This window comes from Podarcis raffonei, chromosome Z, assembly GCF_027172205.1.
Source record: "Podarcis raffonei isolate rPodRaf1 chromosome Z, rPodRaf1.pri, whole genome shotgun sequence".
Taxonomy (NCBI): Eukaryota; Metazoa; Chordata; class Lepidosauria; order Squamata; family Lacertidae; genus Podarcis; species Podarcis raffonei.
Window position 1 is genome coordinate 132,501 of NC_070621.1, and position 22,500 is coordinate 155,000.

At 49.6% G+C, this 22,500-nt stretch overlaps 1 protein-coding gene across 1 annotated transcript in view; it reads right to left on the reverse strand.

The window, feature by feature from the left end:
- RABL6 (RAB, member RAS oncogene family like 6) overlaps window positions 1–22,500 on the reverse strand; it is a 42,121-nt gene that overhangs the window by 10,276 nt on the left and 9,345 nt on the right. The window contains exons 3-9 of the mRNA XM_053374194.1: window positions 17,185–17,235; window positions 16,999–17,060; window positions 16,817–16,908; window positions 11,201–11,341; window positions 6,394–6,499; window positions 2,745–2,848; window positions 943–1,163 (exon numbers count right to left, since the gene is read on the reverse strand). Of these exons, the coding sequence (XP_053230169.1) occupies window positions 943–1,163; window positions 2,745–2,848; window positions 6,394–6,499; window positions 11,201–11,341; window positions 16,817–16,908; window positions 16,999–17,060; window positions 17,185–17,235 (777 nt within the window). The remainder of the gene's footprint in view (window positions 1–942; window positions 1,164–2,744; window positions 2,849–6,393; window positions 6,500–11,200; window positions 11,342–16,816; window positions 16,909–16,998; window positions 17,061–17,184; window positions 17,236–22,500) is intronic.

The window sequence follows — 22,500 nt, forward strand, 5'->3', positions numbered from 1 at the left end:
TCACTATTAGAGGTCTAATAATAATAACAATATAAATATAAATATTATTATTAAGGTACATCATCCCTGATCGTCTCCCCCCAAATTATCACTATTAGAGGTCTAATAATAATAATAACAATATAAATATTATTATTATTATTATTATTATCATCATCCCTGATTATTATTATTAATATTATTATTATTATTATTATTATTATTAAGCTACATCCTCCCCGATTGCCCCCCCCCAAACTATCACTATTAGAGGTCTAATAATAATAATAATAGAAATATTATTATTATTATTATTATTATTATTATTATTATTATTATCATCATCCCTGATTATTATTATTAATATTATTATTATTATTATTAAGCTACATCCTCCCCGATCACCCCCCCAAACTATCACTATTAGAGGTCTAATAATAATAATAACAATATAAATATTATTATTATTATTATTATCATCCCTGATTATTATTATTATTATTATTATTATTATTATTAAGGCACATCCTCCCCGATCGCCCCCCCAAACTATCACTATTAGAGCTCTAATAATAATAACAATATAAATATTATTATTATTATTATTATTATTATTATTATCATCATTATTATTATCATTATTATTAAGGCACATCCTCCCCGATCGCCCCCCCCAAACTATCACTATTAGAGGTCTAATAATAACAATAACAATAGAAATATAAATATTATTATTATTATTAATATTATTATTATGATTAATACATCATCCCTGATCGTCTCCCCCCAAATTATCACTATTAGAGCTCTAATAATAATAACAATATAAATATAAATATAAATATAAATATTAATAATATTAATATTAATAATATTTATATTTATATTTATATTTATATTTATATTTATATTTATATTATTAAGCTACACCCTCCCCGCCCGCCCCCCCGGATATTTCCTCACCCGCCGCCGCCCCGAAGATCCTGGCGATGAAGCTGCGCCGGGGGGCCGCTTGGGGGGCCGCTTGGGGGGCGGGGCTTTCGGCGCCGGGGGTCTCGGCGGGGTTGGGGGTGGCCGGGCCGGACCCCCCCTCCGGGGCGTTGCCGGGCGGCGAGGGGGGACCCGGCGACGGGGTCTCGGGGGGCGCGGCCCCCCGGCTGCGGGACTCCAGGGCTTCCAGGAATCTGCGGGGGGAGAGGTGAGATATGGGGAATGGTTATTAATCAGCATTAATAGACCATTAATAAGCATTAATGAGCATTAATAAAGCATTAATAAGAATTAATAAAGCATTAATAAGAATTAATAAGCATTAATAAACCATTGGTAAGGCTTAATAAACGATTAATCAGCATTAATAAACCATTAATCAGCATTAATAAACCATTAATCAGCATTAAGAAACATTTAATCAGCATTAAGAAACCACAAGAGCATTAAGAAACCATTGATAAGCCTTAATAAACCATTAATATGCATTAAGAAACCATTGATAAGCCTTAATAAACTATAAGCCTTAATAAACCATTGATAAGCCTTAATAAACCATTAATATGCATTAAGAAACCATTGGTAAGCCTTAATATACCATTAATAAGCCTTAACAAACCATTAATCAGCATTAATAAACCATTGATAAGCCTTAATTAATCATTAATAAGCATTAATAAACCATTAATAAGCATTAGGAAACCATTGATAAGCCTTAATAAACCATAAACAATTAATAAACCATTGATAAGCCTTAATAAACCATTAATAAGCCTTAATAAACCATTGATAAGCCTTAATAAACCATTAATAAGCCTTAATAAACCATTGATAAGCCATAATAAACATTAATAAGCATTAATAAGCATTAATAAGCATTAATAAACCATTGATAAGCCTTAATAAACCATTGATAAGCCTTAATAAACCATAAGCATTAACAAACCATTGATAAGCCTTAATAAACCATTAATCAGCATTAAGAAACCATTGATAAGCCTTGATAAACCATTAATCAGCATTAATAAACCATTAATAAGCCTTAATAAACCATTATAAGAATTAATAAGCATTAATAAACCATTGGTAAGCCTTAATAAACCATTAATAAGCATTAAGAAACCATTGGTAAGCCTTAATATACCATTAATAAACATTAATAAGCCATTAATAAGGATTTATAAACCATTGGTAAGCCTTAATAAACCATTGATAAACCTTAATAAACCATTAATATGCATTAATAAACGATAAGCCTTAATAAACCATTAAGAAACCATTGATAAGCCTTAATAAACCATTAATATGCATTAACAAACCATTGATAAGCCTTGATAAACCATTAATAAACCATTGATAAGCCTTAATAAACCATTAATCAGCATTAATAAACCATTGATAAGAATTAAGAAACCATTGAAAAGCCTTAATAAACCATTAATAAACCATTGATAAGCCATAATAAACCATTGATAAGCATTAATAAACCATTGATAAGCCTTAACAAGCCATTAATCAGCATTAATAAACCATTAATAAGCATTAAGAAACCATTAAGAAACCATTGATAAGCATTCACATTATTAATATAATTCATAAGAATCCACATTATTCATCTTAATAAGCATTCAGATTATTGACATTATCAATAAGCATTCACACTATTGATATTATTATTATTTTATTAATTATTAATTATTAATAACAATATTATTAATTATTAATTATTATTAATAATTAATATTATTAATAAGCATTCGTATGGCTCATCTTACATCTCATAGTTCTGGTCCTCCGTCTCCTGCTGGACCGACAGCTCCTCTAGTGTGGCGTCGATGTCTAATTGGTTCGTTTCCAGCTGACGAAGGAGCGTCTCTCTCTAAGGAGAGAATATATAAAGAGAATTTCAAGGGGGGAAAAAAATCCAAATTTATAATATCATAAATTTATAATATAATATATAAAAAGGATTTCAAGGGGGAAAAAATCCAAATTTCAAATAGAAATATTCGGCAACGGACGCAAAACGACGTCTCTCTTTTTTTTATTTTATTTTTTTATTTATTTTTCTATTTATTTATTTTATTTATTTTTTTATTTAGAATATTTATTAAATTTTCCAATTTTTTAAAGAAACAAACAAAAACAGAACAAAGAAAAACGTGAAAAAAGACATAAAATCATACTTTTAAATAACGAATTTCTCATGCTTCTCCTTCTTGTGTCCCAATTAAGGTGATTTGTTCAGCAAATCCTTCATTTCAAGCATAACAGCTTCTAACTTTATTTTTTATAACTTTATTTTTTATAACTTTATTTTTTATAACTTTATTTTTCAAACCCTTTTTTCCCCCATCTATGTTCCTTTATATCCTTACCGCTAGAAACCCCTCAATTTCAATCCATTTAATTTTCCGCCAAACGACGTCTCAAAGGTATATGATATATGGATTTATATATCTATCTATTTATATATTTATAATATATCTGCAGGCTCCGGAAGAGGATGAAAACGACGGGATTATTAATACGCCAGGGAAATTATTATTAGCAGAAATGGAGAAGGCAAATCATAAATCTTTGTAAAGAAAAAGAAGGAACATTTCCTGATCTGCGGCGGGAATGTAAAAAAGTAAAGAACTTGTGGGAAATGATATATAATATCCATCTATCTATGTTATATATATATATATATATATATATATATAAATAAAATAAGATCTACGTAATATGTATGTAATATAATATATAATCTATGCAATATATATATATATAATAAACTTTTTTTTAAAAAAGAAGAATTTTTACTATATAATTATAATATATAATACTATATAATTATAATATATAATCTATGCAATATATATATATATATAATAGACTTTTTTTAAAAAAAGAAGAAGCATTTTTACTATATAATTATAATATATAATACTATATAATTATAATATATAATCTATGCAATATATATGTAGTGTATATATATATATATATGTGTGTGTGTGTGTGTGTGTATATATATATATATATATATATATATATATATAATAGACATTTTTTTTTAAAAAAAAGAAGCATTTTTACTTGGTATTAATAGGCAAGATGTTAATTTCTTTTTTTTGTGCAAAAACTGCGGGAAGACTGTTGTTAGCCCAGAAATGGAAACAAGATGAATGAAATATGGGAAAGGAGTGAAAAAAGATGAATGAAGGCATGGAAGACGGGAAAGGAGTGAAAAAAGATGAATGAAGGCATGAAAGATGGGGAAGGAGTGAAAAAAGATGAATGAATGCATGAAAGATGGGAAAGGAGTGCAAAAAGATGAATGAATGAATGAATGAATGAATGAAAGATGTACTACAAAAAAGATGAATGAATGCATGAAAGACGGGAAAGGAGTGAAAAAAGATGAATGAATGCATGAAAGATGGGAAAGGAGTGAAAAAAGATGAATGAATGCATGAAAGATGAAAAAAGGAGTGAAAAAAGATGAATGAATGAATGCATGAAAGATGGGAAAGGAATGAAAAAAGATGAATGAATGCATGAAAGATGGGAAAGGAATGAAAAAAGATGAATGAATGCATGAAAGATGGGAAAGGAGTGAAAAAATATGAATGAATGCATGGAAGATGGGAAAGGAGTGCAAAAAGATGAATGAATGAATGATGGGAAAGGAGTGCAAAAAGATGAATGAATGCATGAAAGATGGGAAAGGAGTGAAAAAAGATGAATGAATGCATGAAAGATGGGAAAGGAGTGAGAAATGAATGAATGAATGAAAGATGGGAAAGGAATGAAAAAAAGATGAATGAATGAATGAAAGATGGGAAAGGAGTGAAAAAAGATGAATGAATGTATGAAAGATAAAAAAAGAGTGAAAAAAGATGAATGAATGCAGGAAAGACGGGAAAGGAGTGCAAAAAGATGAATGAATGAATGAATGCATGAAACATGAAAAAAGGAGTGAAAAAAGATGAATGAAGGCATGAAATATGGGAAAGGAGTGAAAAAAGATGAAGGCATGAAATATGGGAAAGGAGTGAAAAAAGATGAATGAATGCATGAAAGATGGGAAAGGAGTGAGAAAAGATGAATGAAGGCATGAAATATGGGAAAGGAGTGCAAAAAGATGAATGAATGAATGAATGAATGAATGACGGGAAAGGAGTGAAAAAAGATGAATGAATGCATGGAAGATGAAAAAAGGAGTAAAAAAAGATGAATGAATGCATGTAAGACGGGAAAGGAGTGCAAAATGATGAATGAATGAATGAAGGATGGGAAAGGAGTGAAAAAAGATGAATGAATGCATGAAGGATGGGAAAGGAGTGAAAAAAGATGAATGAATGCATGAAAGATGAAAAAAGGAGTGAAAAAAGATGAATGAATGCATGAAAGATGGGAAAGGATTGAAAAAAAGATGAATGAATGAATGAATGATGGGAAAGGAGTGAAAAAAGATGAATGAAGGCATGAAAGATGAAAAAAGGAGTGCAAAAAGATGAATGAATGAATGAAAGATGGGAAAGGAGTGCAAAAAGATGAATGAATGAATGAATGAATGAATGATGTACTACAAAAAAGATGAATGAATGAATGAAAGATGGGAAAGGAGTGAAAAAAGATGAATGAATGCATGAAAGATGGGAAAGGAGTGAGAAAAGATGAATGAATGAATGAAAGATGGGAAAGGAGTGAAAAAAGATGAATGAATGCAGGAAAGACGGGAAAGGAGTGCAAAAAGATGAATGAATGAATGAATGAAAGATGTACTAAAAAAACGATGAATGAATGCATAAAAGATGGGAAAGGAATGAAAAAAAGATGAATGAGTGCATGAAAGACGGGAAAGGAGTGCAAAAAGATGAATGAGTGCATGGAAGATGGGGAAGGAGTGAAAAAAGATGAATGAATGCATGAATGAATGAATGAAAGATGGGAAAGGAGTGAAAAAAGATGAATGAATGCAAGGAAGATGAAAAAAGGAATGAAAAAAGATGAATGAATGCATGAAAATTGGAAAGGAGTGAAAAAAAATGAATGAATGCATGAAAGATGGGAAAAGAGTGATAGCGGATTCTGTGGGAAATACAAAGAAATCTGAATGAAAAAAGATGAATGAATGCATGAAGGATGGGAAAGGAATGAAAAAAAGATGAATGAATGCATGAAAGATGGGAAAGGAGTGCAAAAAGATGAATGAATGAATGAATGCATGAAAGATGGGAAAGGAATAAAAAAAAGATGAATGAATGCATGAAAGACGGGAAAGGAGTGCAAAAAGATGAATGAATGCATTGATGAATGAAAGGAATGATGGCGGATTCTGTGGGAAATGCACAGAAATCTGAATGGGTGGGCTTGGGTTCCGAGGGTCATCCAGCCTGACCCCGATGTGATGGGGGGATTCGCACTGGGTACCTGCAGCTGCAAGAAGGGGATGTTGAAGAACTTGTGGAGGTACTTGAGGCCGAAGCTGTTCTTCATGGAGGACTCGGCGTAGCGGACGTAGGAGGCGCCGGGCGGCCTGGGAAAGAGGAAAGGAAGAGCTGGAGGAGCTGGATTTCTCGGTGCGGGGAGCTCATTCAATGCAATGCAATGCAATGAAAACACCTTGAGGAACTAGCCTCCAACTGCCTCCTTCCTCCTCCTCCTTGGGTACCTTCTACTTCCTCCTTCCTCCTTCCTCTTCCTCCTTCCAGCATCCTTCTACTTCCTGTTTCCTCCTGCCTCCTTCCTCCTCCTCCTTGGGTACCTCCTACTTCCTCCTTCCTCCTTCCGGCATCCTTCTACTTCCTCCCTCCTTCCTCCTTCCAGCATCCTTCTACTTCCTGTCTCCTCCTGCCTCCTTCCTCCTCCTCCTTCCAGCATCCTTCTACTTCCTCCTTCCTCCTTCTTCCTCCTCCTTCCAGCATCCTTCTACTTCCTGTCTCCTCCTTCCTCCTCCTCATTGGGTACCTTCTACTTCCTCCTTCCTCCTTCCAGCATCCTTCTACTTCCTGTTTCCTCCTGCCTCCTTCCTCCTCCTCCTCCTTGGGTACCTTCTACTTCCTCCCTCCTTCCTCCTCCTCCTTCCAGCATCCTTCTACTTCCTGTCTCCTCCTGCCTCCTTCCTCTTCCTCCTTGGGTACCTTCTACTTCCTCCTGCCTCCTTCCTCCTCCTCCTTCCAGCATCCTTCTACTTCCTCCTTCCTCTTTCCTCTTCCTCCTTAGGTACCTTCTACTTCCTGTCTCCTTCTTCCTCCTTCCAGCATCCTTCTACTTCCTCCTTCCTCCCTCCTTCCTCCTCCTCCTTCCAGCATCCTTCTACTTCCTGTCTCCTCCTGCCTCCTTCCTCCTCCTCTTCCTCCTTGGGTAACTTCTACTTCCTCCTTCCTCCTGCCTCCTTCCTCTTCCTCCTTGGGTACCTTCTACTTCCCCCCTCCTTCCTCCTTCCAGCATCCTTCTACTTCCTGTCTCCTCCTGCCTCCTTCCTTCTCCTCCTCCTTATACAATGCAATGCAATGCAATGCAAAACACCTTGAGGAACTAGATTTCTCAGTGCGGGGAGCTCCATAATATAATATAATATAATATAATATAATATAATATAATATAATATAATGCAATGCAATAAAAAACACCTTGAGGAACTAGCCTCCTCCTGCCTCCTTCCTCCTCCTCCTCCTCCTTGGGTACCTTCTACTTCCTCCTTCCTCCTTCCTCCTTCCTCCCTCCTCCTCCTTCCTCCTCCTCCTCCTTATGCAATGCAATGCAATGCAATGAAAAACACCTTGAGTAACTAGATGTCTCGGTGCGGGGAGCTCCTCCATAATACAATACAATACAATACAATACAATACAATAAAAAACACCTTGAGAAACTAGATTTCTCAGAGCGGGGAGCTTCTGCCTCCTACAATACAATGCAATGCAATGCAATAAAAACACCTTGAGGAACTAGATTTCTCGGTGCGGGGATTTCATTCAAGGCAATGCAATGTAAGAAAACACCCCTTGAGGAGCTGGCTTTCTCAGAGCGGGGAGCTCCTGCCTCCTATAATACAATACAATACAATACAAAACACCTTGAGGAACTAGCTTTCTCAGTGCGGGGAGCTCCTTAATATAATATAATATAATATAATATAGTACAATGCAATGCAATGCAATGCAATCAAAAACACCCTGAGGAACTAGCTTTCTCAGAGCGGGGAGCTCCTTAATATAATAAAATACAATGCAATGCAATAAGAAACACCTTGAGGAACTAGATTTCTCGGTGCGGGGAGCTCCTTAATATAATATAATACAATGCAATGCAATCAGAAACACCTTGAGGAGCTAGCTTTCTCGGTGCGGGGACTTCATTCAATGCAATGCAATGCAATGCAATGAGAAACACCTTGAGGAACTAGATTTCTCACTGCGGGGACTTCATTCAATGCAATGCAATGCAATAAAAAACACCTTGAGGAACTAGATTTCTCTTGCCTCATACAATGCAATGCAATGAAAAACACCCTGAGGAACTAGATTTCTCACTGCGGGGAGCTCCTAATACAATGCAATAAAAAACACCCTGAGGAACTAGCTTTCTCAGAGCGGGGAGCTCCTCCCTAATACAATGCAATGCAATGCAAGGCAAGGCAATAAAAAACACCTTGAGGAACTAGCTTTCTCAGAGCGGGGACTTCATTCCATGCAATGCAATAAAAACACCTTGAGGAGCTAGCTTTCTCAGAGCGGGGAGCTCCTGCCTCCTACAATACAATACAATACAATACAATACAATAAAAAACACCTTGAGAAACTAGATTTCTCAGACCGGGGAGCTCCTGCCTCCTACAATACAATACAATACAATGCAATGCAATAAAAAACACCTTGAGGAACTAGCTTTCTCATTGCGGGGAACTCCTCCCTAATACAATGCAATGCAATCAAAAACATAATATAATGCAATGCAATGCAATGCAATAAGAAACACCCTGAGGAACTAGCTTTCTCAGTGCGGGGACCTCCTAATACAATGCCATAAAAACACCTTGAGGAACTAGATTTCTCAATGCAGGGAGCTCCTAATACAATGCAATCAAAAACACCTTGAGGAGCTAGATTTCTCAGTGCGGGGAGCTCCTCCCTAATGCAATGCAATAAAAACACCTTGAGGAGCTAGCTTTCTCAGAGCGGGGAGCTCCTGCCTCCTACAATACAATACAATACAATAAAAAAACACCTTGAGAAACTAGCTTTCTCAGTGCGGGGAGCTCCTTAATATAATATAATATAATACAATGCAATGCAAAACACCCTGAGGAACTAGATTTCTCACTGCGGGGAGCTCCTCCCTCATACAATGCAATGCAATAAAAAACACCTTGAGAAACTAGCTTTCTCAGAGCGGGGACTTCATTCAATGCAATGCAATGCAATAAGAAACCCCTTGAGGAGCTAGCTTTCTCAGTGCGGGGAGCTCCTTAATATGATATAATGCAATGCAATGCAATGCAATAAGAAACCCCTTGAGGAGCTAGCTTTCTCAGTGCGGGGAGCTCCTTAATATGATATAATGCAATGCAATGCAATGCAATAAGAAACCCCTTGAGGAGCTAGCTTTCTCAGTGCGGGGAGCTCCTTAATATAATATAATGCAATGCAATGCAATGCAATAAGAAACCCCTTGAGGAACTAGATTTCTCAGCGCGGGGAGCTCCTCTCTAATGCAATGCAAAACCCCTTGAGGAGCTAGCTTTCTCACTGCGGGGATTTCATTCAATACAATTCAATGTAATAAAGCACACCTTGAGGAACTAGCTTTCTCTCTGCGGGGACTTCATTCAATGCAATAAGAAGCACCTTGAGGAACTAGATTTCTCAGTGCGGGGAGCTCCTCCCTAATACAATGCAATGCAATCAAAAACATAATAGAATGCAATGCAATGCAATCAAAAACACCTTGAGGAGCTAGATTTCTCAGTGCGGGGAGCTCCTCCCTAATACAATGCAATGCAATCAAAAACATAATAGAATGCAATGCAATACAATAAAAAACACCTTGAGGAGCTAGATTTCTCAGTGCGGGGAGCTCCTCCCTAATACAATGCAATGCAATCAAAAACATAATAGAATGCAATGCAATACAATAAAAAACACCCTGAGGAACTAGATTTCTCAGTGCGGGGAGCTCCTCCCTAATACAATGCAATGCAATCAAAAACATAATAGAATGCAATGCAATACAATAAAAAACACCTTGAGGAGCTAGATTTCTCAGTGCGGGGAGCTCCTCCCTAATACAATGCAATGCAATCAAAAACATAATAGAATGCAATGCAATACAATAAAAAACACCCTGAGGAACTAGATTTCTCAGTGCGGGGAGCTCCTCCCTAATACAATGCAATGCAATCAAAAACATAATAGAATGCAATGCAATACAATAAAAAACACCTTGAGGAGCTAGATTTCTCAGTGCGGGGAGCTCCTCCCTAATACAATGCAATGCAATCAAAAACATAATAGAATGCAATGCAATACAATAAAAAACACCCTGAGGAACTAGATTTCTCAGTGCGGGGAGCTCCTCCCTAATACAATGCAATGCAATCAAAAACATAATAGAATGCAATGCAATACAATAAAAAACACCCTGAGGAACTAGATTTCTCAGTGCGGGGAGCTCCTCCCTAATACAATGCAATGCAATCAAAAACATAATAGAATGCAATGCAATACAATAAAAAACACCCTGAGGAACTAGATTTCTCAGTGCGGGGAGCTCCTCCCTAATACAATGCAATGCAATCAAAAACATAATAGAATGCAATGCAATACAATAAAAAACACCCTGAGGAACTAGATTTCTCAGTGCGGGGAGCTCCTCCCTAATACAATGCAATGCAATCAAAAACATAATAGAATGCAATGCAATACAATAAAAAACACCCTGAGGAACTAGATTTCTCAGTGCGGGGAGCTCCTCCCTAATACAATGCAATGCAATCAAAAACATAATAGAATGCAATGCAATACAATAAAAAACACCCTGAGGAACTAGATTTCTCAGTGCGGGGAGCTCCTCCCTAATACAATGCAATGCAATCAAAAACATAATAGAATGCAATGCAATGCAATCCAAAACACCCTGAGGAGCTAGATTTCTCACTGCAGGGACTTCATTCAAGGCAATGTAATAAAGCACAGCTTGAGGCGCTGGCTTTCTCCCTGCGGGGCGCGCCCCCCTCACCTGTCGATCCTGCGGATCAGGTCGCGCACGTCGTCGGGCAGGATGACCCGGTGCTGGCCCATGTCCCGGTGGTTGCCCAGGACGCAGACGGGGACGTGGTTGGGCACCTTGGGCAGCTCGCGCAGGACGTAGTTGAAGGTCCTGCGGGGGGGGGGAGGCGGGGTCAGGGTGGCGGGTGCGAGGGGGGGAAGGGGGGCGGGTGAAGGTTCGAGGGGCCGCCCTGGGGTTGGGGGTTTGAGGGCCATCCTGGGGTTGCAGTTTCGAGGGGCCGCCCTGGGGTGGATTGCGGGTTCAAGGGGCCGCCCTGGGGTGGGTATTGTCCTGGGTTCGAGGGGCCGCCCTGGGGTTCGGGATTCGAAGGGCCAACCTGGGTTGCGGGTTCGGGGGCCCACACTTGGGTTGTGGTTTTGAGGGGCCGCCCTGGAGTTGGGGGTTTGAGGGCCGCCCTGCATTGGGGGTTCGAGGGCCGCCCTGGAGTGCAGGGTTCAGGTTTCGAGGGGCCATCCTGGGGTGGGTTGCGGGTTCAAGGGGCCGCCCTGGGGTTGGGGATTCGAGGGGCCACCCTGGGTTGGGCTTGCGGGTTCAAGGGGCCGCCTTGGGGTGTGATTGCGGGTTCAAGGGGCCACCCTGGGTTGGGGTTGCGGGCTCAAGGGGCCGCCCTGGGGTGGGTTGCGGGTTCAAGGGGCCGCCCTGGGGTTGGGGGTTCGAAGGGCCAACCTGGGTTGCGGGTTCGGGGGACCACACTTGGCTTGTGGTTTTGAGGGGCCGCCCTGGGTTGGGGCTGGGTGTTCGAGGGCCGCCCTGGGGTTGGGGGTTCAAGGGCCACCCTGGAGCTGATTGCGGGTTCGAGGGGCCGCCCTGGGGTTCAGGGTTCGAGGGGCCATCCTGGGGTGGGTTGCGGGTTCGAGGTGCCGCCTTGGGGTGTGATTGCAGGTTCAAGGGGCCACCCTGGGGTTGGAGGTTCAAGGGGCCACCCTGGGGTGGATTGCGGGTTCAAGGGGCCGCCCTGGGGTTGGGGGTTCAAGGGGCCACCCTGGGTTGGGGTTGCGGGTTCAAGGGGCCGCCCTGGGGTTCGGGGTTCGAAGGGCCAACATGGGTTGCGGGTTCGGGGGACCACACTTGGGTTGTGGTTTTGAGGGGCCGCCCTGGGGTGGGGTTGCGGGTTCAAGGGGCCGCCCTGGAGTTGGGGGTTCGAGGGCCGCTCTGCAGTGCGGGGTTCAGGGTTCGAGGGGCCATCCTGGGGTGGGTATTGTCCTGGGTTCGAGGGGCCGCCCTGGGGTTGGGGGTTCGAGGGCCACCCTGGAGTGCGGGGTTCAGGGTTTGAGGGGCCAGCCTGGGGTGGGTTGCGGGTTCGAGGGGGTGGAAGGGGGTGCGGTTGAAGGTTCGAGGGGCCGCCAGGGAGTGCGGTTGAAGGTTTGAGGAACCACCCGAGGGTGGGGCTGGGGGTTCGAGGGGCCGCCCTGGGGTTGGGGGGTCAAGGGCCACCCTGCGTTGGGGGGTCGAGGGCCGCCCTGGAGTGCGGGGTTCAGGGTTCCAGGGGCCAGCCTGGGGTGGGTTGGGGGTTCGAGGGCCGCCCTGGGGTTGGGGGTTCGAGGGCCGCCCTGGAGTGCGGGGTTCAGGGTTCGAGGGGCCATCCTGTGGTGCGGGGTTGCAGGTCCGAGGGGCCGCCTTGGGGTGTGATTGCGGGTTCAAGGGGCCGCCCTGGGGTTGGGGGTTCGAGGGGCCGCCCTGGGGTGGGGTTGGGGGTTCAAGGGGCCATCCTGGGGTGGATTACGGGTTCGAGGGGCCGCACTGGGGTTGGGGATTCAAGGGGCCACCCTGGGGTGGATTGCGGGTTCGAGGGGCTGTCCTGGGGTGGGTATTGTCCTGGGTCCGAGGGGCCGCCCTGAGGTTCAGGGTTCAAAGGGCCAACCTGGGTTGCGGGTTCGGGGGACCACACTTGGGTTGCAGGTTCAAGAGGCCCCCCTGGGGTGAGTCACGTCTCGGGTTCGAGAGGCCACCCTAGGGTGCAGGGTGGCGGGTTCGAGGGGCCGCCCTGGGGTTCAGGGTTCGAAGGGCCAACCTGGGGTGGGTTGCGGGTTCGAGGGGGTGGAAGGGGGTGCGGTTGAAGGTTTGAGGAACCACCCGAGGGTGGGGCTGGGGGTTCGAGGGGCCGCCCTGGGGTTGGGGGGTCAAGGGCCACCCTGCGTTGGGGGGTCGAGGGCCGCCCTGGAGTGCGGGGTTCAGGGTTCGAGGGGCCAGCCTGGGGTGGGTTGGGGGTTCGAGGGCCGCCCTGGGGTTGGGGGTTCGAGGGCCGCCCTGGAGTGCGGGGTTCAGGGTTCGAGGGGCCAGCCTGTGGTGCGGGGTTGCAGGTCCGAGGGGCCGCCTTGGGGTGTGATTGCGGGTTCAAGGGGCCGCCCTGGGGTTGGGGGTTCGAGGGGCCGCCCTGGGGTGGGGTTGGGGGTTCAAGGGGCCATCCTGGGGTGGATTACGGGTTCGAGGGGCCGCACTGGGGTTGGGGATTCAAGGGGCCACCCTGGGGTGGATTGCGGGTTCGAGGGGCTGTCCTGGGGTGGGTATTGTCCTGGGTCCGAGGGGCCGCCCTGAGGTTCAGGGTTCAAAGGGCCAACCTGGGTTGCGGGTTCGGGGGACCACACTTGGGTTGCAGGTTCAAGAGGCCCCCCTGGGGTGAGTCACGTCTCGGGTTCGAGAGGCCACCCTAGGGTGCAGGGTGGCGGGTTCGAGGGGCCGCCCTGGGGTTCAGGGTTCGAAGGGCCAACCTGGGGTGGGTTGCGGGTTCGAGGGGCCGTCTTGGGGTGTGATTGCGGGTTCAAGGGTTGCGGGTTCAAGAGGCCCCCCTGGGGTGAGTCACGTCTCGGGTTCGAGGGGCCGCCCTAGGGTTGGGGGTTCGAGGGCCGCCCTGGGGTGTCATTGCGGGTTCAAGGGGCCGCCCTGGGGTTGGGAGTTCAAGGGGCCACCCTGGGGTGGATTGCGGGTTCGAGGGGCCGCCCTGGGGTTGGGGGTTCAAGGGCCGCCCTGCGTTGGGGGTTCGAGGGCCACCCTAGAGTGCGGGGTTCAGGGTTCGAGGGGCCACCCTGGGGTGGGTTGCGGGTTCGAGGGGCCGCCTTGGGGTGTGATTGCGGGTTCGAGGGGCCGCCCTGGGGTTGGGGGTTCAAGGGGCCACCCTGGGGTGGATTGCGGGTTCGAGGGGCCGCCCTGGGGTTTGGGGTTCGAAGGGCCACCCTGGGGTGGATTGCGGGTTCAAGGGGCCACCCTGGGGTTGGAGGTTCAAGGGGCCACCCTGGGGCGGATTGCGGGTTCGAGGGGCCGCCCTGGGGTTCGGGGTTCGAGGGGCCGCCCTGGGGTGGGTTTGCGGGTTCAAGGGGCCTCCCTGGGGTTGGGGGTTCAAGGGGCCACCCTGGGTTGGGGTTGCGGGTTCGAGGGGCCACCCTGGGGTTCAGGGTTTGAAGGGCCAACCTGGGTTGGGGTTGCGGGTTTGAGGGGCTGCCCTGGGGTTGGGGGTTCAAGGGGCCACCCTGGGTTGGGGTTGTGGGTTCAAGGGGCCGCCCTGGGGTTGGGGGTTCAAGGGGCCACCCTGGGTTGGATTGTGGGTTTGAGGGACCGCCCTGGGGTGGGTTGCGGATTCGAGGGGCCGCCTTGGGGTGTGATTGCGGGTTCAAGGGGCCACCCTGGGGTTCGGGGTTCGAAGGGCCAACCTGGGTTGCGGGTTCGGGGGCCCACACTTGGGTTGTGGTTTTGAGGGGCCGCCCTGGGGTGGGGCTGGGGGTTCGAGGGCCGCCCTGGGGTGGGTCATTGTCCTGGCTTTGAGAGGCCACCCTAGGGTGCAGGGTGGCGGGTTCGAGGGGCCGCCCTGGGGTTGGGAGTTTGAGGGCTGCCCTGGAGTGCGGGGTTCAGGGTTCGAGGGGCCATCCTGGGGTGGCTTGCGGGTTCGAGGGGCCGCCTTGGGGTGTGATTGCGGGTTCAAGGGGCCGCCCTGGGGTTGGGGGTTCAAGGGGCCACCCTGGGGTGCGGGCTTCAGGGTTCGAGGGGCCATCCTGGGGTGGGTTGCGGGTTCGAGGGGCCGCCCTGGGGTTGGGGGTTTGAGGGCCGCCCTGCGTTGGGGGTTTGAGGGCCGCCCTGGAGTGCGGGGTTCAGGGTTCGAGGGGCCACCCTGGGTTGGGGTTGCGGGTTCGAGGGGCCGCCCTGGGGTTGGGTGTTCAAGGGGCCACCCTGGGGTGGATTGTGGGTTTGAGGGGCCGTCCTGGGGTGGGTTGCGGGTTCGAGGGGCCGCCTTGGGGTGTGATTGCGGGTTCGAGGGGCAGCCCTGGGGTTGGGGGTTCAAGGGGCCACCCTGGGTTGGGGTTGCAGGTTCAAGGGGCCGCCCTGGGGTTGGGGGTTCAAGGGGCCACCCTGGGTTGGGGTTGCGGGTTCAAGGGGCCGCCCTGGGGTTGGGGGTTCAAGGGGCCACCCTGGGGTGGATTGCGGGTTCGAGGGGCCGCCTTGGGGTGTGACTGCGGGTTCAAGGGGCCACCCTGGGGTTGGGGGTTCAAGGGGCCGCCCTGGGGTTGTGGGTTCAAGGGCCGCCCTGGAGTGCTGGCTTCAGGGTTCGAGGGGCCATCCTGGGGTGGGTTGCGGGTTCGAGGGGCCGCCTTGAGGTGGGGTTGCGGGTTCAAGGGGCCGCCCTGGGGTTTGGGGTTCGAAGGGCCAACCTGGGTTGCGGGTTCGGGGGCCCACACTTCGGTTGTGGTTTTGAGGGGCCGCCCTGGGGTGGGGCTGGGGGTTCGAGGGGCCGCCCTGGGGTTGGCTATTGCCTGGGGTTCAAGGGGCTGCCCTGGGGTGGGGTTGCGGGTTCAAGGGGCCGCCCTGGGTTGCGGGTTCAAGAGGCCCCCCTGGGGTGAGTCACGTCTCGGGTTCGAGGGGCCACCCTGGGCTGGGGTTGCGGGTTCGAGGGGCCGCCCTGGGGTTCGGGGTTCGAAGGGCCAACCTGGGTTGCGGGTTCGGGGGACCACACTTGGCTTGTGGTTTTGAGGGTCCGCCCTGGGGTGGGGTTGCGGGTTCAAGGGGCCGCCCTGGGGTTGGAGGTTCAAGGGGCCACCCTGGGTTGGGGTTGCGGGTTCAAGGGGCCACCCTGGGGTTGGGGGCTCAAGGGGCCACCCTGGGGTGGATTGCAGGTTCGAGGGGCCGCCCTGGGGTTCGGGGTTCTAAGGGCCAACCTGGGTTGCGGGTTCGGGGGCCCACACTTGGGTTGCGGGTTCAAGGGGCCGCCCTGGGGTTGGGGGTTCAAGGGGCCGCCCTGGGGTTGCGGGTTCAAGGGGCCGCCCTGGGGTGCGTCATTGTCCTGGGTTTGAGAAGCCACCCTAGGGTGCAGGGTGGCGGGTTCGAGGGGCCGCCCTGGGGTTGCGGGTTCGAGGGCCGCCCTGGAGTGCGGGGTTCAGGGTTCGAGAGGCCATCCTGGGGTGGGTTGAGGGTTCGAGGGGCCGCCTTGGGGTGGATTGCGGGTTCGAGGGGCCGCCCTGGGGTTGCGGATTCAAGTGGCCGCCCTGGGTTGCGGGTTCAAGAGGCCCCCCTGAGTGAGTCACGTCTCGGGTTCGAGGGGCCGCCCTGGGGTGGGGTCCCGGGTCCGAGGGTCCGCCTCACCACTGCTTGGTGATGTCAAACATCATGACCACGCCGTTGCAGTTCTTGTAGACGTCCAGGAACTCGGCGTCCAGGGCCAGGGCCGCCTCGGCCTCGGGTTCGAGAGAGAAGAGAGACTTAGCGGGGGCCGGGGGGTCTCGGAGGAGGGCGGGGGGAAAGGGGGACTCGAACCCGGGGCTCACCTCCTGGGAGGGGTCGTTCTCCAGCTTCAGCCCGTCGCCTCGCCTCTTGCACTTGCCTGCCAGGCCAATTAAGACAATTAAGGCCAATTAAGGACAATTAAGACAATGAAGGACAATTAAAAATGGCGGCCCAAAGGCGGGGTCAGTTGGGATGGCCTCCCGGGGTCCCAAAAAGAGGAAGGGGCTCACCTTTGTCGACCACGTCCCACACTTCGACTTTGACGATGTCGTCGGTCGCTGGGGAAACGGGGAAAGGGAAGAGGGAGAGGAATTGGTGACACTCTACTTCCTCCTGCCTCCTGCATGCTTCCTCTTCCTCCTTGGGTACCTTCTACTTCCTCCTTTCTCCTTCCAGCATCCTTCTACTTCCTCCTTCCTCCTGCCTCCTTCCTCTTCCTCCTTGGGTACCTTCTACTTCCTGCCTCCTCCTTCCTCCTCCTCCTTGGGCACCTTCTACTTCCTCTTTCCTCCTTCCTCCTCCTTCCATCATCCTTCTACTTCCTCCTTCCTCCTTCCTCCTTCAAGTATCCTTCTACTTCCTGTCTCCTCCTGCCTCCTTCCTCCTCCTTGGGTACCTTCTACTTCCTGTCTCCTTCCTCCTGCCTCCTCCTCCTTCCAGGATCCTTCTACTTCCTCCTTCCTCCTGCATCCTTCCTCTTCCTCCTTGGGTACCTTGTACTTCCTGTCTCCTCCTGCCTCCTTCCTCCTGCCTCCTTCCAGCACCCTTCTACTTCCTGTCTCCTCCTGCCTCCTTCCTCCTCCCCCTCCTCCTTGGGTACCTTCTACTTCCTCCTTCCTCCTTCCAGCATCCTTCTACTTCCTGTCTCCTCCTGTCTCCTTCCTCCTCCTCCTCCTTCTTGGGTACCTTCTACTTCCTCCTTCCTCCTTCCTCTTCCTCCTTGGGTACCTTCTACTTCCTGTTTCCTCCTGCCTCCTTCCTCTTCCTCCTTGGGTACCTTCTACTTCCTGTTTCCTCCTTCCTCCTGCCTCCTCCTCCTTCCAGCATCCTTCTTCTTCCTGCCTCCTCCTGCATCCTTCCTCCTTCCTCCTTCCAGCATCCTTCTACTTCCTGCCTCCTCCTGCCTCCTTCCTCCTCCTCCTCCTCCTTGGGTACCTTCTACTTCCTCCTTCCTCTTGCATCCTTCCTCTTTCTCCTTGGGTACCTTCTACTTCCTCCTTCCTCCTGCATCCTTCCTCTTCCTCCTTCCAGCATCCTTCTACTTCCTGTCTCCTCCTGCCTCCTTCCTCCTCCTCCTCCTCCTCCTCGGGTACCTTCTACTTCCTCCTTCCTCCTTCTCCTGTTTCTCCTTGGGTACCTTCTACTTCCTGTCTCCTCCTTCCTCCTGCCTCTTCCTCCTTGAAGCATCCTTCTACTTCCTGTCTCCTCCTTCCTCCTGCCTCTTCCTCCTTCCAGCATCCTTCTACTTCCTGTCTCCTCCTTCCTCCTTCCTCCTCCTCCTTCCAGCATCCTTCTACTTCCTCCTGCCTCCTTCCTCCTCCTTCCAGCATCCTTCTACTTCCTCCTGCCTCCTTCCTCCTCCTCCTTGGGTACCTTCTACTTCCTCCTTCCTCCTTCCTCCTCCTCCTTCCAGCATCCTTCTACTTCCTGCCTCCTCCTTCCTCCTTCCTCCTTCCTCCTCCTCCTTGAAGCATCCTTCTACTTCCTGCCTCCTCCTTCATCCTTCCTCCTTCTCCTTCCAGCATCCTTCTACTTCCTCCTTCCTCCTCCTCCTTCCAGCATCCTTCTACTTCCTTCTTCCTCCTTCCTCCTTCTTCCTGCCTCCTCCTCCTTGAAGCATCCTTCTACTTCCTCCTTCCTCCTGCATCCTTCCTCTTCCTCCTTGGGTACCTTCTACTTCCTCCTCCTCCTTCCTCCTTCCTCCTTCCAGCATCCTTCTACTTCCTCCTTCCTCCTCCTGCTTCCAGCATCCTTCTACTTCCTACTTCCTCCTCCTCCTTCCAGCATCCTTCTACTTCCTTCCTCCTCCTGCCTCCTTTCTCCTCCTCCTCCTTGGGTACCTTCTACTTCCTCCTTCCTCCTTCCTCCTCCTCCTTGGGTACCTTCTACTTCCTGCCTCCTCCTGCATCCTTCCTCCTCCTCCTTCCAGCATCCTTCTACTTCCTGCCTCCTCCTGCATCCTTCCTCTTCCTCCTTGAAGCATCCTTCTACTTCCTGTCTCCTCCTTCCTCCTCCTCCTTCCAGCATCCTTCTACTTCCTTCCTCCTTCCTCCTTCTCCTTCCAGCATCCTTCTACTTCCTGTCTCCTCCTGCCTCCTTCCTCCTCCTTCCAGCATCCATCTACTTTCTCCTTCCTCCTTCCTCCTTCTCCTTCCAGCATCCTTCTACTTCCTGTCTCCTCCATCCTCCTTCCTCCTCCTCCTTCCAGCATCCTTCTACTTCCTGCCTCCTCCTCCTTCCAGCATCCTTCTACTTCCTCCTTCCTCCTTCCTCCTCCTCCTTCCAGCATCCTTCTACTTCCTGTCTCCTCCATCCTCCTTCCTCCTCCTCCTTCCAGCATCCTTCTACTTCCTGCCTCCTCCTCCTTCCAGCATCCTTCTACTTCCTCCTTCCTCCTTCCTCCTTGAAGCATCCTTCTACTTCCTCCTTCCTCCTTCCTCCTCCTTCCAGCATCCTTCTACTTCCTCCTTCCTCCTTCCTCCTTCTCCTTCAAGCATCCTTCTACTTCCTCCTTCCTCCTTCCTCCTTCCAGCATCCTTCCTCCTTCCTGCATCCTTCTACTTCCTGTCTCCTCCTTGGGTACCTTCTACTTCCTCCTTCCTCCTGCATCCTTCTACTTCCTGCCTCCTCCTGCCTCCTTCCTCCTCCTCCTTGAAGCATCCTTCTACTTCCTCTCTCCTCCTGCCTCCTTCCTCTTCCTCCTTCCAGCATCCTGTCTCCTCCTTCCTCCTTGAATCATCCTTCTACTTCCTGTCTCCTCCTGCATCCTTCCTCTTCCTCCTTCCAGCATCCTGTCTCCTCCTGCCTCCTTCCAGCATCCTTCTACCTCCTGTCTCCTCCTGCCTCCTTCCTCCTTCCAGCAGGATTCGAACCCGGGACCCGGCTCCCCCGAGACTCACTCTTGTAGTTCCAGTGGATGCTGGTGACCTGGATTTCCTGCGTGGGGACGTAGGCGTCCAGGAACTTCCTCCTCCTCCTTCCAGCATCCTTCTACTTCCTCCTTCCTCCTTTCTCCTTCCTCCTCCTCCTTCCAGCATCCTTCTACTTCCTGTCTCCTCCTGCCTCCTTCCTCCTTCCAGCATCCTTCTACTTCCTCCTTCCTCCTTCCAGCATCCTTCTACTTCCTCCTTCCTCCTTCCAGCATCCTTCTACTTCCTCCTTCCTCCTCCTTCCAGCATCCTTCTACTTCCTCCTTCTTCCTCCTCCTTCCAGCATCCTTCTACTTCCTGTCTCCTCCTGCTTCCTCCTCCTGCTTCCTCCTCCTCCTCATTGGGTACCTTCTACTTCCTCCTTCCTCCTTCCAGCATCCTTCTACTTCCTCCTTCCTCCTCCTCCTTCCAGCATCCTTCTACTTCCTGTCTCCTCCTGCCTGCTTCCTCCTACTTCCAGCATCCTTCTACTTCCTCCTTCCTCCTCCTTCCAGCATCCTTCTACTTCCTGTCTCCTCCTGCCTCCTTCCTCCTTCCAGCAGGATTCGAACCCGGGACCCGGCTCCCCCGAGACTCACTCTTGTAGTTCCAGTGGATGCTGGTGACCTGGATTTCCTGCGTGGGGACGTAGGCGTCCAGGAACTTCCTCCTCCTCCTTCCAGCATCCTTCTACTTCCTGCCTCCTCCTTCCTTTCTCCTTCCTCCTCCTTCCAGCATCCTTCTACTTCCACCTGCCTCCTGCCTCCTTCCTCCTCCTCCTTCCAGCATCCTTCTACTTCCTGTCTCCTCCTGCCTCCTTCCTCCTCCTCCTCCTCCTTGGGTACCTTCTACTTCCTCCTTCCTCCTTCCAGCCTCCTTCCTCCTCCTCCTCCTTCCAGCATCCTTCTACTTCCTCCTTCCTCCTTCCTCCTTCCAGCATCCTTCTACTTCCTGTCTCCTCCTGCATCCTTCCTCCTTCCAGCATCCTTCTACTTCCTCCTTCCTCCTTCTTCCTGTCTCCTCCTTCCTCCTTCCTCCTTCCTCCTCCTCCTTCCAGCATCCTTCTACTTCCTCCTTCCTCCTTTCTCCTTCCTCCTCCTCCTTCCAGCAGGATTCGAACCCGGGACCCGGCTCCCCCGAGACTCACTCTTGTAGTTCCAGTGGATGCTGGTGACCTGGATTTCCTGCGTGGGGACGTAGGCGTCCAGGAACTTCCTCCTCCTCCTTCCAGCATCCTTCTACTTCCTGCCTCCTCCTTCCTTTCTCCTTCCTCCTCCTTCCAGCATCCTTCTACTTCCACCTTCCTCCTGCCTCCTTCCTCCTCCTCCTTCCAGCATCCTTCTACTTCCTGTCTCCTCCTGCCTCCTTCCTCCTCCTCCTCCTCCTTGGGTACCTTCTACTTCCTCCTTCCTCCTTCCAGCCTCCTTCCTCCTCCTCCTCCTTCCAGCATCCTTCTACTTCCTCCTTCCTCCTTCCTCCTTCCAGCATCCTTCTACTTCCTGTCTCCTCCTGCATCCTTCCTCCTTCCAGCATCCTTCTACTTCCTCCTTCCTCCTTCTTCCTGTCTCCTCCTTCCTCCTTCCTCCTTCCTCCTCCTCCTTCCAGCATCCTTCTACTTCCTCCTTCCTCCTTTCTCCTTCCTCCTCCTCCTTCCAGCAGGATTCGAACCCGGGACCCGGCTCCCCCGAGACTCACTCTTGTAGTTCCAGTGGATGCTGGTGACCTGGATTTCCTGCGTGGGGACGTAGGCGTCCAGGAACTTCCTCCTCCTCCTTCCAGCATCCTTCTACTTCCTGCCTCCTCCTTCCTTTCTCCTTCCTCCTCCTTCCAGCATCCTTCTACTTCCACCTTCCTCCTGCCTCCTTCCTCCTCCTCCTTCCAGCATCCTTCTACTTCCTGTCTCCTCCTGCCTCCTTCCTCCTCCTCCTCCTCCTTGGGTACCTTCTACTTCCTCCTTCCTCCTTCCAGCCTCCTTCCTCCTCCTCCTCCTTCCAGCATCCTTCTACTTCCTCCTTCCTCCTTCCTCCTTCCAGCATCCTTCTACTTCCTGTCTCCTCCTGCATCCTTCCTCCTTCCAGCATCCTTCTACTTCCTCCTTCCTCCTTCTTCCTGTCTCCTCCTTCCTCCTTCCTCCTTCCTCCTCCTCCTTCCAGCATCCTTCTACTTCCTCCTTCCTCCTTTCTCCTTCCTCCTCCTCCTTCCAGCAGGATTCGAACCCGGGACCCGGCTCCCCCGAGACTCACTCTTGTAGTTCCAGTGGATGCTGGTGACCTGGATTTCCTGCGTGGGGACGTAGGCGTCCAGGAACTTCCTCCTCCTCCTTCCAGCATCCTTCTACTTCCTGCCTCCTCCTTCCTTTCTCCTTCCTCCTCCTTCCAGCATCCTTCTACTTCCACCTTCCTCCTGCCTCCTTCC